Below are 23,428 nucleotides of genomic sequence, written 5' to 3'. Positions count from 1 at the left end.
CTGCTGGGAGATAGGGCTTGCACAGGGAATCAGAGAAGCCACAGGGAGCTGATGGCCCAGAGGTATGTTGCAGAGGCTTTTTCCTACTTGGAAATTATTGAAGAGAGGTCCTCTTTTTAGAAAGTCTCTATAAGATACCCTAATGTTACCACATACATGCAGGCCTCAGAACCATCTTGTGGGTGCACTGGTTGCCACATCTCTGTAGGAGGATAATTGGCTTAAATCTCTGTATAACTGTGTAGTTCAAGAACCATATATTAGTAGGAGTACAGTAAGAGAAGTATTTGGCTGTGATTCAGAGGTGTGTGTTTGGCTGCCTCTAGATTCATGAAGAGAAGCTCCTCTACTGGAACATGGCTGTTCGAGACTTCAGTATCCTCATCAACCTGATAAAGGTGAGTATGGAGGCTCCTTATCTCATCTCACTGGCTAATTGCAGGAACCACCAAGGGGCCTGGCTTCCAAAATGGACCCTCCCGCTCCTCTCCCCAGCCTCCCTTGGGGACCTGCTTCCCCCATCTTCCTCTCTATGCCCCACCCACCCTGGATAACTCCTTCCCCTCTTCCTGGGCAGTGTCTTTTTCTTCTCTGCCTTCCTCCTTCCCATCTGTGCCACAGCACTTATTATTTAATGGGTCCTTCCCCGTGTCATCCCCACCACCACCCCACTGTGGGTCTGAGCACATTCCCCACTGTGTCCCTCTTCCAACCTGAGTGCCTTCTTTATCCCTCACACATACTCTGTGCTTTCCCCCCTCTCCGTGATTTTGCTCAGACTGTTCCTCCAGCTTAGAATGTTGCTCTCTCTCCTTTCTGCCTCATCTATTCTTTCTTCAGGCTTCAGATCAAGGTTTGGGGCCTCTGCAATGCTGTCTTCTTAGCATTCCCAGTTGGAATCAATTCCTTGTTCCTCTCTGCTCCCCTCTTCCTTTTCTTGAACTTCAGTTACAGGGATTACTTCGTTCTGCTTTGTAATTGACTTGTTGACATGTTGACCTGCCTTCTTCATTTTAGACGTCTCTGCAACACTCAGAGCTGTGCTTTGCACGGTGGGGAGGAGGCTGGGGGGCTCAGAGGAGCAGACTTCAGCTTTGGTTTCTTGTCCTCCCTCTCTCCAGGTGTTTGATAGCCGTCCTGTTCTGCATGTATGTTTGAAGGTGAGACCGGCCCTCTTTAGTATTTATTTTTCCTGTGAGTTAGCTGAATGGAATTGCTTAATACCTTGCCCAAAAGCCAGTCTCCAGAATCTGTGCTATCAGGTAGTCTAGAAAAGACCATGGATATGTTTTCCCATACTAGTTGGATGACAAGAGAAACCAATTTTCCTATGAGTTTGAACACTTAGTCTTAGAAATAGGATTAGTGGCTTCAGGAGCAGTAGTCACTCCCTGCCATTCCTTCCCAGGCAATAGAAAGGAAGGAGGAGTGGGTGATTGCTCTTTTTAAAGCCCATGTGTGGCCTTATCAATGTGGGAGCTGGTGTTCTGGTATCTGCTGAACTCCTCTGCCGGGGGATAATCCCAGATTAGCCCTAGATTTGATGGTAAACCCATCAAATCTTTGATAGCTTAAGAGCTAAAGAACATTATAGGGAGAATGCTTCTAGCCCCGCTCTTGACAGTTCCTTCTTGTGGATGGTGCCCCATTCTCATTATCTCCTGGCTTCTCTCTTCCTCTTTACTCACTCCACCCTGGTGCCATCATGGGAGATGGGTGAGAAGGGGGAGTCATTTACCTGATTGGTAAATTGGGCAAGTGGTCATGTGCTTTCTCAGCTCTACCCAGTTCTTTCCCCTTGAGAGTAAGGTGTCCTCAGGGAGCTGGGGTTCCCCTCTGTTCCTCTGTGCCCTCATTCTCAAGCTGAGCAACACCCCTGTGCATTGACTGTGTCTGGGGTAGGTAAGTCTGCCTAATTCTGGGGCTTCATTAGCAGGCCCATTTAGCTTTTGCATTAAGCTACATTCTCCAAATTAACCTTTTGGACCCTTTCCAATTTATTTTTTATATATAAAAATAAGAAAATAAACCCCCTGGTCTGGGAAATGTTATGCTGCCTTAGGCAGGGGCCTTTCAGGTAAAAGACCTCAGCTAGAGGTCATCACCAGTGTGTCTCTTCTCTTCTTCAGTACGGATGTCTCTTTGTGGAAGCATTTCTGAAGCAGTGTATGCCTCTCCTAGACTTCAGTTTTAGAAAACATCGGGTAAGAACTGAGAACAGAGAGCAAAGACATGCTCTGTACAGTTGTTCAGAAGATATGTCCACGGCGATTCCTGGGCTGGCATGGGGGTGGTCCCCTTGCCCCGGTTCTGGGCCACAGATCTGCTTAGGTACTTCTGGTCACTTCAGCTATCCCCAGAGATGCCCATGTAGGACTGAATGTTCCATAGTACATCCGCCTTCCTACTTCTCCTCCAGATTTGAGGATGGTTGTTCTTTTTAGCTTGATTTTATTGTGCTACTGCAGTCCCAGGACCTCACATATTAGTGTGTCATTTGCTCATTCCTGTGTGCTTCTCTAAGTCTGGTCTTGGGAATTTAAAAACAAAACAAACGAATGAAAAAAACCTCATTTGTGTCATAAACTCTTGTTATAACGGACAGTCTTGAGAGTTTTTTACCCAAGTGGGATCCAAGACTAGAGTAGTGAAATAAGAATAGAAACAGGGACTCCCCTGGCAGTCCAGTGGTGAAGACTTCACGCTTCCACTGTAGGGGGTGCGGGTCCCATCCCTGGTCGGGGAACTAAGGTCCCGCCTGCCCCACAGTGCAGCCAAAAATTTTAATTTAAAAATAAAAAGAACAGGGCTTCCCTGGTGGCGCAGTGGTTGAGAGTCCGCCTGCCGATGCAGGGGACACGGGTTCATGCCCCGGTCTGGGAGGATTCCCACATGCCGCGGAGCGGCTGGGCCCGTGAGCCATGGCCGCTGAGCCTGTGCGTCCGGAGCCTGTGCTCCGCAACGGGAGAGGCCACAACAGTGAGAGGCCCGCGTACCGCAAAAAAAATAAAAAAATAAAAAATAAAAAGAACAGAAACAGGGATGATTACTTCTTACACATACTTAGCAAGTTGAACTTTGCAAAACACTCTCACAATATTTGGTTGGTCCCTCATAACTCAGAAAGATAAAGGGGAGGATAGCCAGTGATCACTCCTCCTCTTATTTGAGGGCCAAATTAAGACAATTGTCTAGCATAATCTTGAAAAATTGTGAATCACTATGTTGTACACCTGAAACTTATATAATACTGTAAATCAACTACACCTCAATTTAAAAAAAAGAAGAGATGATTATCCATATACAGCTGGAACCTGCAGGCTTGATCCTCTTTGGAACCCTTGGTTGCAAGAATATCTTGCATATAAAATGAAATGAGAACATTTCATATGTCACTTACGAACGTTGTTGGTTATAGGAAGATGTTCTGAGTTTACTGGAAACCTTCCAGTTGAATACAAGGCTGCTTCATCACCTGTGTGGGCATTCCAAGGTAAGATGGAAAGCAGGTCACACCACCCACCCACCTGTTGGTTTAATCTGTGGTTGTGATTTTGGAGGTCCGTGGGCTCCAGTGCCTTCTTCCTTTTTTACCCCTCTTGAGCCTTTATTTCTGGGACTGTGTTTGTCCAAAGGCAGTTTATTCAGAGTGGTCAAATCCTCAGTTGCTGACAGAGATTGGGTAATCATCTAGAGGGGAATTTCTGCATCTGAAATTTGACTCAAACTCCATAGCCCTGTTTCCTCCAGGAAAGTACTACAAAGTACTCTGGGCAGGAGGAATATTATGTAAGTGATGACTCTGCTGGAGACAAGAGGTAGTTCTGAAAGCAGCTGTTTTTCGAGCTTTTCAGCTGTACTAATTACTTGTCAAGGAACACATCTGTCTTTTGTGAGAACATTTTAGCATTATAGGACTTACCCACTTGAAGCCTGGGGTTGAGCCAGTCATTTTTTGTGTGAAGGAACACAGAACCATGGAGTTCTGCAGTCACTGGCAAGCCCAGTTCCTGTTGTTCAGTTCCTCCCCTGATTCTAACTTTTTAAGGTGCTGAACAGTGGAATTTTATAAGGGCTCCCTCAGCTAAACAGGGATACTTTGTTGTTTAATATCAGTAGAATATACATTCAAGAGTATTTTATGTAAATTCATTGATAATTGATCAATAAGAGGTTATGAAGAGGAACCGTGAGGTGTTGGTGGTATGTCTTCTAGGCTCTTTAGCTTGAAGGACAGCTGCCATTCTCTTGGGAATACTCTGCCGGACTACTGCTCTTTGATGGAACATGTCTCTGGCCTGTACTGGCAGGGCATATGGTCTTGCTTAGTGTTCAAGGTGTCAGGAATTCAAAAGTTTCCGTATAGGAAATGTGAAAGCATGATGATAAACCCAGATGAGTTTGGATGCATTTGTTTCCATTCAGATTCACCAGGACATGAAACTCACCAAACATGTGCCTTTGCTCAAAAAGACCCTGGAGCTGTTAGTTTGCAGAGTGAAAGCCATGCTTATCCTCAACAATTGCAGAGAGGCTTTTTGGCTGGGCAATCTCAAAAACCGGGACTTGCAGGTAAGCCTGGGAGCCCGCCAGTAATAATCTACTCCCTTTCTTTGTGAGAGCATTTGAAAGTATCTGAGGGAGGTCACCTAAGCCCCACTCTCTCAATACTCAAAACTGCTTTTCTCAAATCTGTGACTGTTTAGCTCTTAACGTTAGGGTACATTGCCTTTGAGCCCTGGTTGCAGGTTGCACTCATCCCAGGCAGCGAAGGCACCAAAACATACCATTGATATCAACAAGGCCTCAGACATAGAGGAGCTGATCAGGAAAACCTCTTTCCATAGCTAGAGGGATACCTTTAAACCCTACTGTGGGTAGATTTAGAATATTTTTGTATATGGAAAAACTTGGTTTGTTTAGTTATTTTGGGTTTTTTCCCCTAAAACCAGTCTGGTTCCTGAAATTATTCTCTGGCTAATTTTAACAAATGAGCATTTCTTAGTTCTTTCAGTTGTCTGACTGACTGGCTGAAATCTTGCGTTGCTTATACTACTACTTTGGAGTTATAGCACTTTTCAAATACAGTCCAAGCCCTCCTCATTCATGCTTACAACATCTGAGTCTTAAAATCTTATATATGACAAAAGAAAAAAAATCTTATATATGAAAAAATAGCTCCTCAGAGAATTAGCTTCCTTTCTTCACATCAATCTCTTGTTTCCATGAGAAAATTGAAGCTCAGCAAAGTTAAGTAACTTATCATTCAGCCATAAGTGAGTGGAGCAAGGGTTTGAGTCTAAACAGTCCTGATCCAGATTTGATGTTCTTAAACCATTTTAGTATACCATCCTTTAGCCTCTACATGGCCATTTGTGATTGGTGTGTTGGTGTTCATGCTCACATACCTTAAGGTATTTGGGAAACTTCAGAACCATATTCAGCATTACCTGAAAGAGTCACCAATACAGTCTGGCCTTGTAAAACTAGTATGATATTAGAATACAAAGATGAACCTTTTGTAAAACTACATATTGTATCAGAGCCACAAGCATCTTAGAAATCTTGGGTTGATTATCACTTTTCTAGATGCTGGATCACAGGTTGGTGTCTGTGTTTGACCATATTTGAATGACTGAATATCTTTCTTTGCCTTGTCTATAAACTAAGCCTTTCTCCCCTTGAGACCCCAAGGGTGATCATTATAACCCACTGTTTGTCCTGGCCCATTCACATTCAGGGTGAAGAGATTATATCCCAGAATTCCCAGGAGAGCACAGCAGATGAGAGTGAGGATGATACATCATCCCAGGTGTCCAAGAGCAAAGGAACAGAGGTATGTCTGTAAAAGGCACCAGAGTAGTATTGATGGTAGAGAGTGCAGAACTTTCCCTGCTTGATTTTATAATCAGATATTTCTATGCACATCTCCATTCCCTCCAGAAAAGCTTCTGTGCTTATGTGAATTCTGTGGGGGCCAGAAAAAAAAAAAAAACACACAATATTATAATCACTCAATATTTTAATCACAACTTGAGTATCTGGAGTTGTTTGTAGCATATGTTATAGAGTTGAAAATTCCCTTCCATTATAGCCTCCTGAATTAATATCTGAAACCATTTTAGAGGGGAGATAAGAAGAGGTCAAAGTGTTCTCTGAGTGTTGAGAAGAATGAGTTAAACGATTTAAACATGTTGTTTGAATATCTAAAATAGAAATGTGAAAGCTAAAGCACAATTAAAAGCTGCTACCACTGAGGACTAAAGTAAGAGTAGGAGTCCTTATGCTCTTTTGGGCTACTACCAATGCTTTTGAGACTTTAAAGAAAGCTAAAGAAAAATGTATATATTTATAAAAGTTTGTTACAATTCAGGTGGGTTATAGATACAGAGAAGCTGAGATTTAAGAACCCCTGCTGTGGATACAATTTGTAATGCAATTTGAGGCTGATGCGTAAGGATCATTTAGTATGAAGAATTGTTTTATTACATGGTCCTCTGTTTTATTTGTATAGAATATCTCCACCTTGTTCTCATAAAAAAAGTTTTATGACTTTTTAAAATTTATTTATTTTTGGCTGCATTGGGTCTTTGTTGCTGCATGCGGGCTTTCACTAGTTGCGGCGAGCGGGGCCTACTCTTCATTGTGGTGCACGGGCATCTCATTGCAGTGGCTTCTGTTTGTTGCGGAGCACGGGCTTCAGTAGTTGTGGCACGCGGGCTTAGTTGTTCCGCGGCATGTGGGATCTTCCCGGACTAGGACTCGAACCCGTGTCCCCTGTATTGGCAGGTGGATTCTTAACCACTGCGCCACCAGGGAAGTCCCCATAAAAAAGTTTTGAGGCAGACAGTATCCTATTAGTTTGGTGCTTTGTCATAAGCAAGCCTCCCAGATTAGATTTTACAAACCAGAGAGAATTTTATTCTGGATTCCTATTGGATTTTGAATTTAACAAATATTTCATTCTATATTGAATGCCCATTTTGTTCCTATGTCACACACATGCAGTAGAGCTGGAGGGCCGTGGCTTATTTACAAATCATGCATATTTGGTTGGGTTGCAGAATGGCATAAGTCAGTATCAAAATGGCTCCCTCCATCGTCTTGGCTTAGAGGCCATGATACAAGAATGGGGGAGCCTCTGATTCATTCTCAAAAGAATGGTTTAAAACCTATCATTGGTTTTAACAACAATACAATACAGTCATATATGCTGTGGGAGCAGTGTTGCAAGTCATGGCGTCGCCCGGATGACCTAAAATATTTAATTATCCTTTGCCTCTTAGGACGGTGAAGAAGATGAAGCAAGTGATGGAGAAAAGGAGCAAGAGAGTGATGAGAGTGATGATGACTGATTAAACCACAGAAAGATACTCCCTCCCCATCTCTGCCAGCTACTTACCATTTTGTGTTCAGGGTTTCAAATCTGCTGTCTGCCTTTCTAACTGGAAGCATCCTATTTTGTCCTTAAAGAAGGGGCTTTATTGAGTCGACTTAATTGTGGATTTCACAGGTTGTCTACTAACATCAAAGACCGTGGCTCAGAATTCGAACGTAGTGTTACTTACCAATTTAGGCGAACATGGCAGTGCTGTGCTAGAGTAGTCATGATTCTGAGCTTCAGGAGCTAGTTTTGAAACTCTGGATTTATTCTAGAATTTAGGTTTGTACCAGTCTTACAAATAAATTCTGTTTTAAGTTCAGCTACCTCAGCTACCTCATTCCTCTTTTCGAATTTCCTTCATAGATGGAACTGAATTGGTGTTTGTGCAGAGAAATAAGGGAGACTGGTACAAGACATCAGTTCTACCAGTTACAATCATATGTTCCCTATTACAAGGACCCTCATATTTCACATGAGAAGATATTTTGTGATCTTTTTTGGAGGAGTGACGAATTTCTTTTAATGCCCAAAGAAAGTCGAATGTTTGGCTTCTTTTTAAATTTTTGGTGGTCACGTAGATATGATAAAGGAGAAAAAGGCAGCATCAAATTCATGTTAACTTTGCATATATAATTTTTATTTTATTTCCACATTATTCTGAGTTATACCTATAATCTAGTTACAACAATGCTACAAAATTACTTATAGTTTATTAAAAATAGAACATTAGGAGTACATTTCAGCTAAAATGGGGAGCTCTCATGTCTTCTGCCAGAAAGCCCAGTTTCAGTGCTGCTACCAAGTTCTTTTTTGCCAGGCTATAAATATTAATTAATATTTGTTATATTTCTACCCACTTTTGTACTCTCTGGTAGTATTAGGGTGTGGCTGGCTAGGTTTTTATGTTGGTTTTTTGGTGGGGGAGGTTATTTGTTTTTGTTTTTTTAAATTAATCGTTGACCCACATATAGATTTTTGACCCCTTCACCCTCATGTACATAGAAATCCATAATCTCCTTCCTTGACACTCTTTGTTTCCCCAACTCATTGTGGTCTTCAGTGTTGAAAAGAGTTCACAGTAGGCTCATTGGTTCATATGGTTTGTTTAATGGTTCTTTATCACATGTACATATCAATGCTAGTTTGACTCTAAATGGTTGTTCAGCTTTACAATGGAAATGTTCTCCCTTGCTCTGTCACTGGCCCATTTTTGGACGGGAAGAGAGGAGGGGGGCTCCTGAATTGTCACGGCTCGACTGAAAAGCAAGATGGCTGGGGCAAACATAGTTTCCTTTACACAGAAAGGTCTATGTAAGCTTCGGGCACATAGCAAAAGGTGTGGTGTGAGGAATGGGGATCAGATGGGGCCACTTTACTTGGAGTGTTGCAAGGCAAAGGTGCACTTATTGTATGTCGCATACAGCAAGAGGATGGAGCGCAGCATCTGTTTGCATGTGGTCACTGTCATCTGAATCTGAGGCTCCTTAAGTCCAGTGGGCCCCTGGTGCTCCCGGCTGATGATTTTGCAAAAGGCTGACTTGTCTGAAACTCTGAAGGTCCCAGTCCACTTCGGCGGCTGAGCCGTGATGACCCTGCCAAAGACAGAATCCACTCCATTGAGGCAGACAGGCTGGGGCTTCCTGACCAGCCCTTTCTTGTTCATGGTTCGGAGCTCTGATGTGTGGCAGGGCAACTTGGGACTCACTCCAGGCTCCAGGAGTGGACTCTCTAGAACTAGAGAGACCTCTTGAAAGCACAGCTGCACTTCAAGATCAGAAGGGGTGTGGGGGAAGCAGGGGGAAGCCCTAAAGGGGTGCTTGGAAGAAGGTGTAGGTGTTGTATGCCGCAGCCATTGGAAGCTCTCATCCAGTGGGGTCCATGGTGACCAGAGCTGGTATCCTGCCATTGACAGTCCTAGAGGAGAGGAATCAGAACATGGAATTTTCCTAGTATGCTTTTGGCAAGGGCATGGCTGTTTAAATTCACATCTCTGTCTCATTATTGACTTTAACTTACTCTGTAGTTCTCATGAAAAGATTCCAGTAGATGTTAGGATATTAGTAATTCTATAAAGGCAGTAGAGGATAGTGACAAGTATTGAATCTGGCAACTGCTATGTGTAACTTATTAAACCTTATCACAAGCCTCTGAAGGTAGGTTTTTACCCATTTTACAGATGAGGAAATAGATTTGTCCAAAATGGAGTGTCCCTGTTCAGCATTAGGATCTGTGCTGTATTGATAACTGCTGAAGTCAGAATCTATGCCTCTCAGGTGGCAGAAGCTGCTGGCATTTCATGATGAGACATTATTTGTGGATGGATGCTCCGAAAGGTGTGTCTTGCCAAATATTTGTGACTCTAAATCCCATGTATTTATACCGTTGGTTCTCAAAGTATGATTCTGGGACTAGAACCATGACAGTCATCTGGGAATGTGGCAGAAATGCAGATTCTTGGGCCCTACCTGAGACCTATAGAATCAGAAACTCTGGGGGCGGGGGGAGGGCCTTGCATTCTGCATTTAAACAAACCCTCCAGGGGAGTCTGATGTACCTTGTAGTTTGAGAACTTCTTATGCTGTTCCTTTAAGGAACTTCAGCTTTTACTATTCTTAATTATGGAGACAGTCTGCTCTTGGCCCTAAAAACCTCTCTTCTGACACAAGAGAGCAGCTCTCTCAGGGCCCTGAGCTACTTATATACCACCTCAGAGGAATTAGACCAGGCTGGGAGGGAAAAAAAATTCCAAAGGCCAGTGTTTTAAAGTTTTTAAAAGATTTTTCTGGTTCTTCTATGTGTGTTTTGTTTTTGTTTTTTTCTTATCTATGAAAGACCCACTGGTTAAGAACTTGATTCCCTCCCCCCCCTCCCCCGCCGCCTTTGGAGATAAAGGAAAGGGCTGGGAGGATGTTGCTAACTCAATTTATCCAAGTAGAATTCAGACTTTCCATCTTTCTACTTTAAAATTGCCAGTATATAAAGGATTTCACTGAATTCAAGAGAAGCTAACATTTTTGAGCACCTACCTATTATGTTAAGGGGCATAGCATATCCCTTTTCTTTCCAGTCAAGTGTATTTCTCTGCCCCTTCTCTAGTCTCCCTCAAAGTTAGCAGCAGATCTGATCCCATCCCATCCAGTAATTGCCCAGGAAATACTGTGAAAACTTTGACACCTCCACCATGGTTTGTGACACAGTAAGTTTCGCTTTTTAAAGGGAATTGTTAGTGACCTTTCAAACCAGAAGACCTGCCCCTGACAGTGGTTAGTAGAAAGGAGATTTGTTGATTTCCTCCAACTGGTATGTTTCTCCTGAGCTATGCAGGCCCTTGTGCATACTGCTCAAATATCTGGGCTGCCTTCGGATGAGAAATTGACACCCAGGGGATAGTTATCTATCCCAAACAGCCTGTGGAAGGCTTCTGGTGCTTGATATCATGACCCTAGGAGCATACATCCAGGATCAGGGCTGCTCTGGTACACTACCAAGGCAAGGTGCAGGTGGAAGGCGTTAACGCCTCTGAGCATATGACCAAAAAAGGAAAAATTCCAGGAGCCTTTCCTCGCTTGTCTCCTAAGAGGAAATAGGGCCAGAGGGAAAAGGCTTTATCAAATGTCCAGCCTAAATATTGGGCAAAACCAACATGGGATGAAAGAGGGCTTCCGACCCCAGGTCTTTCCACCACTTTCACACAGCGTTCAAATAAAGATAGTTCACCCCCCACTCCTACCACCCAGAAGTCACCGTCATCCATTCCAGGAGGGGTTGAATCTAGGAAGTCTGTTCAAGCTGCTCTAATAGCTCCCGGATAGGGAACACATGGTTCTAGCCCAAAAGGCTTCCCCATCGTACCAGTCCTCCCATGCCAAGGAGCCCAGTCCCTCGATTTCCCCACCTGGGAAAGGGGAAAGCAGCGTCAAAGTGCAGCTGAGGTTCTCGTGAACTGTGAACTGCGATCCCGAGGGGCTGGAGCTGCCCTGAGTGAAGGAGGCTCCCCCTCCCAGCCGGAAGAGGGGTTTGTCCCGCGGGGGCCCCTATCCGGAGCGGGAGCCAGATCGCTCTGGCCGAGGCAGAGGTGGCGGTGGGAGCCCGGTCCCGGTCCCACCATCCGGGCTGGGGGCTCACCTGCTGAACTCCGCGGGCCGAACGCTCCAGGGTGGCGGCCGCTGTTCCCCGGCCGCATCTTTTCTCCACCCGGAGCCTGGCAACCGCCTTTGTGACCCAGGACCGCGGGGGAGCCCGAGCCGCAGCGGGGTGGGGGTGGGGGCCTCGAGGCGCCCCAGCTAGGAACCCCCACCTGATTGGAACACCTGGTCCAGGACTCAGCCCTTCAGGAGCGCTGGTCCGAATCCTCGTCCTCTCTGTTCCCCTCCACCTCCTCCCTGCCTCGCCCCAGTGGTGTGCCTTTGATCTGGTCAGAGAGCACAACGCGCCCACTTCAAAGACTGTGGCCAGGAACCTGCATAAATGTCCCGGGAGCTGTAGTTAGTGTTAAAATGTAAGCTCTACTCTTTAAACCCTGCTCTGGGTATTTGGGCTGAGTTACCCAGAATTCTGAAGGCCTTTGTTGCTGCATTGAAATGATCCCAATGCAGGGTCACAGAATTTATACGTGCTCGTTTGTCAAGAGCAAACAAAGATGTGTCTCCTTAACTTCCCAACCAAAAACTTTGCTTTCTGTTAAACCTCAAGAGGGAAGATTCTGTCCCATTCTCACAAAGCTGAAAAACTCACACTTTCACCTTAGTAAAGGAGTGATCTGACTACTTTTAAACCTCACTGCAAACAACTACTCTGTAAGGCTGGGGGAAGAGAGGTCTACCCAGCTGACTCCTATATCCGCAGTGCCTATCACAGTGCCTGGCAGGGTGCAGTATTTGTAGGAGGAATTAACTAATGGCCCACCTGCCCTTCCCTTATATACCCAGAAATTGCCCTTGCACTTTGTGAACCATAGAACACAGCACAAACAAGAGCCGTCACCTTTTGCCTGGCTCTTTGGGTGATGCTGAAGGAGAAAGACTGGGGCCCAGGGATGGGGTCAGGCTGCGATCCTGGTTTGGAAGACAAGATAGTTTTGAGGGACTTGTCAAGAATTGTCAGATGTCCACTGTGTGTGTGTGTGTGTGTGTGTGTGTGTACATGCACATGTGTATCCATGTGGAAGGAGAGATGAGAGAGTTGGAGGTGGAGAGAGGGGCAGAGAATGATGAGTGTTGGAAAAGACTAAAATGATTTTTTAAAAAAATATTTATTTTGGCTGCACCGGGTCTTAGTTGTGGCACTTGGGATCTTCATTGCGGCATGCAGACTCTTAGTTGCGGCATGCATGTGTCATCTAGTTCCCCCACCAGGGATTGAACCCAGGCCCCCTGCACTGGGAGCGCAGAGTCTTACCCACTGGACCACTGGGGAAGTCCCCTGAGATGATTTTTGAACTGCAACTTTTTTTCACCCAGTAAGTTTATTTTTATTTTCCTCTTGAATAAAAGAGACACTTGTTATTTAAAAAGCAAACAAAACAGTAATTTTTATTGCACAGTTGTGTTTTTTAAATGAAAGTCCCCCAAAGCAGAATTGTATGATTAAGAATTGTTGGATAGAGAAGGCTTCATGCTGTTATGACAATCTGCACCACAGTCCTCTGCCTAATCTGCCCAACATTAAGAGATGTATTCCTGGAGGTACCATTTGCCATCACCTCCAAGTCTGATACTCCACCTCCACGGCTACCGTACATGTATAGAAAGCCAGAATCTCCCATACTTCATATTATTGATGATCTACAACATCAGTTTGGTCTGTATCATGCAACACAACATTCTGGTTGCACCATCCAGGGATTCTCGTGACAACAGCCGCATTTGCTCTGCTGAGAGCCCATATAATGTTTTCACAGCAGCCAGCAACATTGCCGCACTACACACACTATACCTATAGCCATGCAAATAATGGTCCAAGTACACATGATTGCAAAGGCAACTCAAATGACCACACAATGCAATCAAAACATTTCTTCAAGAATTTGATTTCGTGCTGATTGTTGTACCTGGAGTCAGTGACAAGATCCCCAAGTTCTGTGAAGCGTGTGACAGACTCAAGGACAGGGACCTGTCTCCCTTATGCTGAGGCAGTCTATCACCCAGAAGCACTCCTTGCTGCACCAAGAGCATTCCTGAAGCTTGCCTGTGCAGCCCTGCATTGGGAACAATTCCTACAATGAAGAACTACCACATTGGCAAACCCATAATTGGAGGACTGAATGGCAGAGAGCCTTCTGGATGCCTGGGTTTGATATTTAGGATTGATATTTATTATTATTTTAGAAACCATTTACATGAAAATGTGGGAGAGCTCAGATGGACTTTAACCTGTTCTCAGAGTGGTACAGTGAAAAGATAATGGAGTCTGGAATCAGCTGGAGAAGGTCCACCACTTAATTGGCTCTGTGACCCTGGACTTCAGTTTTCTCATCTGTAAAATGGGGAACCTCTTCCTCACTTCCTTCCACAGGGTTTGTGAGGATCCAGCTATTAAAGCAGCATTATAGGGGGTTCCCTGGTGGCGCAGTGGTTGAGAATCTGCCTGCCAATGCAGGGGACATGGGTTCAAGCCCTGGTCCGGGAAGATCCGACGTGCAGCGGAGCAACTAAGCCCGTGCGCCACAACTACTGAGCCTGTGCTCTAGAGCCTGTGAGCCATAACTACTGAGCCCGCGTGCTGCAGCTACTGAAGCCTGCATGCCTAGAGCCCGTGGTCTGCAATGAAAGAAGCCACCGCAATGAGAAGCCCGCGCACCGCAAGGAAGAGTAGACCCCGCTCGCCACAACTAGAGAAAGCCTGCGTGAAGCAATGAAGACCCAACACAGCCAAAAATAAATAAATTTATTAACAAAAAAACCAGCATTATAGCTTATAAGATCTTCTACCAGAGTACAGGACTGTTAGTAATGTTTTCTTCCCAGCTACTGCTAGAAGAAATCTGACTGTTCAGCATCACTTTTTAAAAAATAAAAGGCATTTACCATACAAACCAGATTGTAAATATTCCCTGAAACAAAAATAAAATTGCCCGTACTTCCACTACCTTAACAAACCAGGTATTGACATTTTTTGGTTTGTCCTTCTTGTCCTCAAGCAGACATAATTTTTGCATAGTTGCAGTTTTAAAAAAAAACGCATGCATTTTGTTTTCCCTTTCATTTATCATCTCCGTTATGTTGCCACAGTTTTTCATAATTAGCATTTATATGACTGCATAATATTGCTCTAAGTGGCCATACCAATGTTTAGCCATTCCCCAACTGTTGAGATTTATTTTTTAAAAACACATGCCTCAAAGAACACCTTTGTGCATAAAGTGTTTTTTCTTTTTCAATAATTTTGTTAATACCTAGGTTAAAAAGCTTGAAAAATTTTACAGCTCTTGCTAACAATTTACAAATTTCCTTCCGAAGGGTTTGTGCCAGTTTAGTGTGACCAGCTATTTACGAGTTTACCAGTTTCCCCTCAGCCCCTTCAACACTATTATCGTTAAAAAAAAAGTAACGTTTGTTCATTTGATAATTGTAAGGTGGGACATCATGTTGTGTTGTCAAACGGCATCTTAAAAATGATTTGTATTTAATGTGGTTTAATTGGCTATGCCCAGCTTATTGTGGACACAGACCGCAAGCTTAGTTTGGAGCACCCGAGGGAAAGGGTGATGCGGGCCCATGCTCCCCCGCCAACGACCGTAACCTCCAGTGACAGAGGTGGTGGTGGCGGTGGCGCGGCGGATGGGGTGGAGGTGGGGGTGGACTTTGGCGCGTGCGCACTCCATTCTTCTCCACTGCCTGGAGGCGACGGTCTTCAGGGGCGTGGGAGCAACGCGAAGAGGCCAGTGAAGACGCGACAATGCGCAGGCGTACCACAAGGCCTGTGGATTCGTGGATGCCCCGGGACCGGTGTGGGCTGGCGGCGCAGGCGCACTGGCGGCCTGGAGGGTCGAGGCGCCTGCGCAATCGCGCTTCCTTAGGCTGCAGCCATGGCGGGGCAAGAGGATCCGGTGCAGCGGGAGATTCACCAGGACTGGGCGAACCGGGAGTACATTGAGGTCATCACCAGCAGCATCAAGAAAATCGCAGACTTTCTCAACTCGTTCGGTCAGCGGGCGAGCAGGGGGAGGCTGGGAGGAGGGAGGCCCGCTGAGGGAGGGCGCTGAGAAGCTTTGAAGGGGACTCGGGGAGCCTTGGGCTCCTGCTAGTTTTCGCTTCCTCCTTCAGACCGCACCTTCCCCCTCTCGCCCTGACCCCCGGCCTCCACTGGGCAGTTCCTGTGGGGTGTTCCTGCCCCACGCTGAGCTCATCGGCTTCCTTGCCTTCACCCCGGATCCATTAACAAATCTTTCCTTTTCCCGGATACGTCAGGCAGCCCCATCCATCATCTGCTACTTTTCTTCTCTTCAGTCGCCTCCCTTCTTCCTCTGTGCTTCGCTTCCAGTCCCCACCTGGCGCTCGGAACGCAGCATGGCTGTGTCACTGCCTTGTAAAGACTCTAGACGGTTGCCCATCTCCTTCCGGATCGAGTCGAAACCCTTGAGCTCCGAGCCTCTTAGTCGCCTCTCCGGCCCCTCCTGTGGGTTCCTTCCTTTCTCCGCGCGCGCTGTGCTGAGTGGCAGCAGATGAGGGCAGAGAAAGGTCCACATCGCGTCAGGCCATGGACATCTCTGCATTGCTAGTCTCTAGCCGACAGTGGGTGTTCTGTCTGCTTCTAGCAAAATCTTTCCTAGGCCTGCTCGTGACAGTTTTAAATTCTCTCCGCATTGTTCCACATCCTTCTGGACGGCAGGCCCCTAGCAGAGACCCCCTACCTCATGTTCTCCAAGTGTTTCTTTGAGAGAACTGAACACTGGGTAGACTTTCTATGTCATCACAAGGTGTGGGGATGACGTCTAGTGATCTCTTTCCAACTGGTGTGCTTCTGGTCACCTCTTTCAGCAACATTAAGCGATTAAGATTAAGGAGGGGACACCGATGTATTAAAAAAGATTTCAAAAGGAATTATTTTCTAGCTAGAGAACTGACAGGTCCTAAGGAGTATAAAGCTGACAGGGCAAGAGTCTTGTCAGAAAGCATCAGCAAGAGAAACTAGATCTGAGTACAAGGCTCTCTCTCAGGTTCTGTGGGGGACACAGAATAAGAACCATTTCCTGCATTTAAAGAATTTCTGCCTTGAAGATGAAATAAGGACCACTTCAGAACAAAGCAGAACATTGCTTTTGTTTTAATATATTCACATACAGTGCGACTTAGTGTGATGGATTTCCTCACTCAGGGAATGAGGGTGAAGGTAGTATTAATGAGAGATGAGACTAGTATAAATTATATGTCAGTGATACAAATTCACACATATAACTTAGTGTAGAGGTTGTAGTAGGGAATGGTAGTCAAGAAGTCATAATTCTCATGTATCCTCAAATTATTTTTAAAGTTCTGTGTAAACTATTTTGATGTTAGTTCTCCTAATTGTCTCTCCTGCTTCCTTAGAGAGCTAAACTATTATTGGGGGTTCTGTAGGGCATTCTTTACTCATAACGTTCCCTCAGAGGCGGAGCCAGATAAGAGAAAACAAAATGTTCCATGCCTCGGGAGGGATGGCGTGATGACAGGGTCACAGCTTTGACACTTTGGCTTAGTCTGGAGAGGCAGTGGAAAGTAGTTGGACAGATAACTGACGTGGAGAGTTTTTACTTTTTCCGTTCCGGAGCACAGGCTCCGGACGCGCAGGCTCAGTGGCCATGGCTCACGGGCCCAGCCGCTCCGCGGCATCTGGGATCTTCCCGGACCGGGGCACAAACCCGTGTCCCCTGCATCGGCAGGCGGACTCTCAACCACTGCGCCACCAGGGAAGCCCGAGAGTTTTTACATTTAAAACCAGAAGCGAAAGGCTTAATTTATCTGGTAGGAGTTAGTATCTGATATGTAGACACAGAATATCCAAACAGAGTATTAAGAATGTCAGTTCAGTAAATAAAGCATCTAAAATAACAAGTTAAACTGGTGCTGTTGTTCAAAATTTAAAAGTGATCTAGCATCTCACTCCCCCAGTTTGGATCTAAGTAATGTAATAACTTCGTTTCTGAGCACGGAATCATATTAATAAGCATATAATAAACATACTTTTATCTCTGACATAAAACTTCTTGACATATTACTGAAGTTTTAGTGGGTGAGTCTTGGAACTCACCGAAAATTGAAGAGTTTGAGCTTAGGATTGCGGAGAAGTGTCTCTTTTCTTGCTTTATAAGCAAGGAAATACCTGTTGTGAGATTTTAGCAACTGCGTGTGAGTCCCATTTTATGATCAGATCGAGAATAAAGACTTTTTTTTTTCTTCAAAATTTCCAGCAAGTCCTAGACCAAGGAAATAGATGCATAGGATTCCATTCTTCAGGAGCTGGAAGAAATGGCTTCCCTTGGCTTAGGCCATTATTCTCCTTTAAGGTGAGGATAATGGCCTAATGTTTGGAGTAATTACTAGGTGGTTTTTGAAGATTTAGAAAGTGGATTTAGTCCTTTTAAAGAAAACAATTAATTACAAATAAGAACAATTAGGAAGCACGATTAAAAGTTAAAGCGATTTATCTTAGCAGTTAGGTAAGGCAAGTTCCTGAAGATTGATGGTATCACGATACAAGAGCTTAGACAGAGACCACCAGGCTGAGAAACTGGATAAATCATAAGGATAGACTTGAGTGTGTTATCTTGGCATTGGATGACTCGGGATGAGTGAGTGTGGGATGTATTTTCCCTTTCTAAGCCCTTAACATGACTCCTCAGTTCTGACATGTATCTGGGGGGGCTTTGTATTGTGTTTATAATGTGATTTGGTGATGCAAAGATTTAGCGGGCGTTTACTTTGAGGGGGCATCTATAGCTTTTTGAAAATGGCAGCAGACCTATAATTCTCACCCTGATCACAGAGAGGTTGTGTAGGGCATGTGCTTTGGGGAGGGAACTGTTTTTCCAGGATACCTAATGATTCTGAACAGCTTTTATCCTGTGATTCCAGCTGGTGTGAGTAGAATTTTGATCTCTTTGTGGTTTACCCTTTCAGCATTGGAGGACCACCTGAACCTGAGGACACACAGATCATGATGCAGCACTAACATCCTAACACTGAGCCTATTCTGTACTTTGAATTGATGAAGTTTCTAAAACTAGATTGTTACAGATGATAGCTTTTTATTTTCACGCCTTTTTTCCTGACTCTAAAGCTAATATGTTCAGAGAAATGTAACAAAAAAAAATAGAGAATGAGGCTGTTTTTAAATCTCAATTCTTATACTTAGCCAACAAATACAGCTTGCCTCTTGTAACTCCAACTGTGCATCAGATGCTGTGAGAAAGGGATAAATAAGAATAAATGGACATAGCCACTCCTAGGAAGTTTATAATTTTGTTGGAGAAATAAGACCTTAAGAGAAAGACAGTGTTGATTTTTGTAGGCTAAGGTTACGTGCAGTAAGAGTTCAGAGAAGTTGTCTGGTAACTGGCATTTGTTAGCGGTGGTAATGTATGCACACCATCAAGCACCCTGATGAGGACAACTGGCTTTTTCCATTATAGTCTGGTGATAATGTACATATAACTGCATTGTGGTTTCAAATTTGTCCGGCTGCCGCATGGTTTCCCAGCATTTTGTTTGAACCGGTATGTATTTAATGGGTCCTGAAATATGACTGAAGTTTCTAGAGTCCAACATTTTAAATTTTCAACAGTGCGTATCCATGCAGGCCAGTAACATAGTGCTGTTCTTGGATTCTGATTCATCACCAGATTGACAGAGCTAGAACAGAATACCCATCCAGGAAGGAACCCTCCCTCTCACCACCCTGCCCCTTCATTTTGGCAGACGTTTTTATGGGAAAAGACAGGTTGTCGGTGATAACATTCATGCTCTTACTGAATAGCATACACGATATGCCTTTGAGCTTCTAAAAACCAGGCTGAAAAGAGATTAGGTCCTGTTGGGCCGTCCTAGCAGTGGCAGTGTGTCCGGGAAAAGGAGGGTGCTGAGGTGTTTCTCCTCAAGCTGGACCTGGGAATTAGAAGCAGCAGCACTAGCAGATTAAAAAAACAAACAAACAAACAAACAAAAAGATTAAAAAGAAGAGCGAACAATGTCCGGAATAGGCAAATCCTTACAGAAGAGGGAGAATTATATCCATTCAGCAAAGACCTCTCAGAGGTCCACTTTGAACTGACTTGAAGGAGAATGTTTAAAAGGGCAAGATGAGTAAGATTTGGACTTGATGAAATGAAAGTCAAGGCAAGATCAGGGTGTGCAAGATTTGTTAAATTGGGTGCTGAAGCGCTTTTGCATAACATCCAGGGGAGAGATGAAAAGGAGGGGTGTGAGCCAAGTGTTAGATCACTGGGTGGGAGAGTGTCTTGGAGAGCGAATATTTTAAACTTCAGAAGTGAGGATTATTGAGAGATGACTGAAGAACAGTTTTGGGAGGAGTATGGGAGTAATTAGCATGCCTGGAAACCTTTTTCTCCCGGATGTTGAGAACAGTTGGGAGGAAGAGTAGCCAAGAGATTTGTGTCAGAGAAGTTTGCAGGGAGAAAGGTATTTTAGGGCAAATCTAGGTTTCCTTTTGGGTGAGGTGGTAAAAGAGATTGGAAAAGGTAGGGGAAGAAAAGGAATTTTTTGCAGATGAAAGATGGGATCCACAGGGTAGTTGCTGTTCTCCAAGTTTTCTCTTGTTCTGAAAGGCCTGTGCAGGTGCTGGTGGGACATCAAGTGCCCTTAGAGCAGCAGCAGTGAGCTGGCTTCCGTGAGCTCAGAAACACCACACCTTCCCTTCTCACGGTCTGCTGCTTCCTTGGCCTCTGCTTTTCTTCCCTATTGAGATTATTTTCTTCCTCTTGTCATTTCCCCTCTCTTGAAACTCTTGGTTTGCCTATTAGCAAATGGCCATCTGTACAGCCTTGCTGTATTAGTTTTCTCTTTTCTATTGCTGCCATAACAGATTACCACAAATATAGCGGCTTAAACCACATACATTTATTATCTTACAGTTGTGTAGATCAGAAGTCCAACACTGGGTCACTGGGCTGAAATCACAGTGTCAGCAGGGCTGGAGGCTCTAGAAGAGGAGCTGCTTCCTTGCCCATAGGTTGTTGGCAGAATTCAGTTTCTTGCAGCTGTAAAACTAAGGTCCCTGTTTCCTTGCTGGCTGTCAGCTAAGGACCACGGACAGCTTCTAAAGGTCACTTGCATCCCTTGGTTTATGGCCACCTCCCTCCATCTTCAAAGCCAACAGTGGCAGGTTGAGTCCCTCTCACACTTCGAATCTCTTCTTCCACCTTTCTTCTGCCTTTCTCTTTTCCATTTATGGATTTGTGATTAGATGGGGCCCATCTGGATAATCCAAGATCTCAAGGTCCTTAGCTTCAATCACATGTGCAAAGTCCCTTTGCCTATAGGATACATATTCACAGGTTCTGGGGATTAGAGCGTAGACACCTTGCGGGGGGGCGGGGCGGCATTATTCTCTGCCTGCCACATTTGGTAGGGAGTTAGGCAGATCCTCTCTAAGCAGCTGTGCTCCTAAGATACTTCTCACCTTATCCTCCCACTGCCTTGTTTTGCCCACTCGTTCTTCTTATCTGTGCTCTGCATGATATATCATTCCTCCTCTTCATCTTAGGGGCTGTGTGTGTGTTTGTGTCTGGAATGGCATTAATCCTGAACGTCAGTCTTCTTTTACCAGATATGTCTTGTCGTTCAAGACTCGCAACACTAAACGAGAAATTGACAGCTCTTGAACGGCGAATAGAGTACATTGAAGCAAGGGTGAGTATGATGGGCAAGGGCCTTCCTCATGAGGCAGGCATGGCTGTGCAAGAGAGAATGCACATTTCCACTTGTTGCTGAAAAAACCTGGAAGCAGAAACAGGCTTAGAGAAGTTAACTACCTTGCCTGAATTTAAACCAGCTTTCTGGGACTCTGAAGCTGTCATCTTTTCTACCACTCGCAACTACCTAGGATAGAAAATAAGATTTTTTTTTTTTAGACCCCTCTAATGCTTTTGAATTTATCTGATTGTCAATTTTCCTTTGACAGGTGACAAAAGGTGAGACCCTCACCTAGAACTGTGCCATGCTGCTGCTGGGAAGTTGCTTTCACAGAACGCAGACCCTCGTGGGAAAGGCCCCAGCAGCCTTCAGCTCCTTCCTGTCTCCTTAAAGAGCAACAGGGCTTATTCTTGTTTTTCTTTTTTTCAAAAATGTGGCCTTTGGGCTCTGCCACGTACACCCAGCAGTGTGACGTGGCGTGTGGGGAGGAATCCAGGGGACTCTCAGAAACAACATTAGGCATTTTACTTCTTCAGTGACACTTTGTAGAACTACTTGTCAACATATTTGAGGCGCTAAGAGCTGAAAGGTGGGACTCTGTCCAGGTCCTCCCCGCCTCTCTCTTTTGCCCTCTCTCAGCCTTTCCTTGCAGCCCTCATTGCCCCTGCACTGATTCTATAAGCGCTCTCTGTCTCCTCCCCACCTCTGGCCGGGGGTCAGAGGCAGTCCTGGCTGAGGAGCCCTGGCGAGGTGGCTGCCGGAGCATGTTGTTGCTCACCCACCAGTTTCTTGTCTTTTGGGGGAGGTCAAGTCCAGGCCCCCACTTGGCTTGAAAAGGGACATTTTCAGAGTTTTCTTTCTCTCACTTGGGGTGTCTTTATCTCTCATATTTCCCTAATAAACTCCTCAACTTTATCTGACTGCTGTGATTGTGGTGGGGAGAGGAGCTAGAGATGGGGCTCACGTATTCCACAGAAATCTGACGTGTGGGATTCTTATTCTAACAGCAAACTTTCAGGTGTAGCTGTTTGATCAAACCCTAGGTGGCTTGCCAGCTGGAGCCCCCATATTTGGACTTCGCGCTAATTCATCCTGGGAATTGTTTGGTCATTCAGTGGACATTTACCGAGTACTTAGTATGTAGGCACTTTATGCTCCAATAAAATATACAGTGTTGAATCAGGTGTGATGCTTACAGTCTGTTGAAATGCCAGCATCTACACAATTTAACTGCAATCCAGGGAAGACTATTAGTTTTATAAGGTACAAGCTAAATGTCTCCTTCTCTTTGAAAAGCAAATCATTTAAGCAGAAGAGTCTAAAACTTTTCATTCTGGCATCAAAGCCTGCTATAAACTTGTGCCAACCCACTCCTAAAGGCTTAACCCCCATGTGGGATTTTCAGTTTAGTCACGTAGAAGTCACTTCTCCCTCTTCACATCTTACTTGCCACTCAAGGTCTAGCTTACGCCGAAGCTCCTCCGTAAAGGTTTCCTAACTTTGCTTTTCATTCAGTGCTGCCCTGTTCCTTTTCTCAGTCCCTCCCATCCTGCCGTGCTAATACTGCACTTCAGCCCTGGGTTTGATCTTGTTCTCTGCCTTGGTGTCTGCATCGTACAGTATACATCAGCGCCTTTGCCTGTGTCGCTCAGCTGGGTACCTTGCAAAAGGCAGGTAGTCAGTAAATAGCAATTGAACTGACCTGACAGAGCTCAAGCTGCTTTGCATTGTCACATCTGCGCTTAGATCCATGCTTAGACCTTTGGAAGACCATTTTAAGTAGTACCTTTGCTTAAAAATGTGGTATTACAATGGAGGCAATACTGACCTCCTTTACTTTGGTAAGGGCTGTTTTTCAGCATTATTGAGCTCATCTGAGGTGATTGAACAATCGCTTGAGTTCATTATTCATAACCTCTTCTCTATCCTTTCTGAGATACATAAGTACTTGTAAAGTTCAAGTTTTAGATGATCCGGTGCTCTGCAGTCAGTTTAACGGATACTGACTAAATTCCTACTATGAGCGAGGACTATAACAAGATAGTTATAGAGGCCAAAGTGATGATAATCTATAGAAGCCGGAAAAACCCTTAGATGAGTGAAAATGATCAATTTTTTATGGTCCTATAGACATTCTGTTAATTTGTTGATATCAAAGTAATATTTCTAAAAAAGTTAGTGCCCTAAATACCATGTT

The 23,428-nt window shown here is 44.7% G+C and overlaps 3 protein-coding genes across 6 annotated transcripts in view; 2 read left to right on the top strand and 1 right to left on the bottom strand.

Annotated features, from left to right (window-relative positions):
- The window catches only part of FANCD2 (FA complementation group D2), a 58,619-nt gene extending 50,916 nt beyond the window's left edge, over positions 1–7,703 (top strand). For all 4 annotated transcript variants that reach the window (XM_081245753.1, XM_081245751.1, XM_081245752.1 and 1 more), the window contains 7 exons: positions 327–398; positions 1,122–1,160; positions 2,130–2,204; positions 3,419–3,493; positions 4,426–4,572; positions 5,741–5,836; positions 7,287–7,703. In XM_081245753.1, coding sequence (XP_081101879.1) covers positions 327–398; positions 1,122–1,160; positions 2,130–2,204; positions 3,419–3,493; positions 4,426–4,572; positions 5,741–5,836; positions 7,287–7,355 — 573 coding nt within the window. In that variant the 3' untranslated portion in view covers positions 7,356–7,703. The remainder of the gene's footprint in view (positions 1–326; positions 399–1,121; positions 1,161–2,129; positions 2,205–3,418; positions 3,494–4,425; positions 4,573–5,740; positions 5,837–7,286) is intronic.
- A 1,053-nt stretch (positions 7,704–8,756) lies between these two features.
- Positions 8,757–9,325, bottom strand: FANCD2OS (FANCD2 opposite strand; the record flags this gene model as incomplete). Its single annotated transcript, XM_081246886.1, has 1 exon — positions 8,757–9,325. Exon 1 carries the CDS (start codon positions 9,288–9,290, stop codon positions 8,757–8,759), a length of 534 nt encoding a protein of 177 aa, XP_081103012.1. The 5' UTR covers positions 9,291–9,325.
- A 6,039-nt stretch (positions 9,326–15,364) lies between these two features.
- Positions 15,365–22,146, top strand: BRK1 (BRICK1 subunit of SCAR/WAVE actin nucleating complex). The gene is made up of 3 exons (XM_081247430.1): positions 15,365–15,528; positions 21,146–21,228; positions 21,500–22,146. The coding sequence occupies exons 1-3, from the start codon at positions 15,411–15,413 to the stop codon at positions 21,524–21,526; spliced, it is 228 nt and encodes a 75-aa protein (XP_081103556.1). The 5' UTR covers positions 15,365–15,410; the 3' UTR covers positions 21,527–22,146.
- The last annotated feature ends 1,282 nt before the right edge of the window (positions 22,147–23,428 follow it).

Source organism: Mesoplodon bidens (assembly GCF_964165515.1).
Source record: "Mesoplodon bidens genome assembly, chromosome: 10".
In the NCBI taxonomy this organism is placed as follows: domain Eukaryota; kingdom Metazoa; phylum Chordata; class Mammalia; order Artiodactyla; family Ziphiidae; genus Mesoplodon; species Mesoplodon bidens.
This window is presented reverse-complemented; position numbering and strand designations above follow the sequence as displayed.

Bases quoted from the DNA above. Each gene is read 5' to 3' on its own strand.
- BRK1 (XM_081247430.1), top strand. From the start codon at position 15,411: ATGGCGGGGCAAGAGGATCCGGTGCAGCGGGAGATTCACCAGGACTGG. The intron at 15,529-21,145 runs GTCAGCGGGCGA...TTCTTTTACCAG, and splicing joins AGACTTTCTCAACTCGTTCG to ATATGTCTTGTCGTTCAAGA. The intron at 21,229-21,499 runs GTGAGTATGATG...TTCCTTTGACAG, and splicing joins TAGAGTACATTGAAGCAAGG to GTGACAAAAGGTGAGACCCT.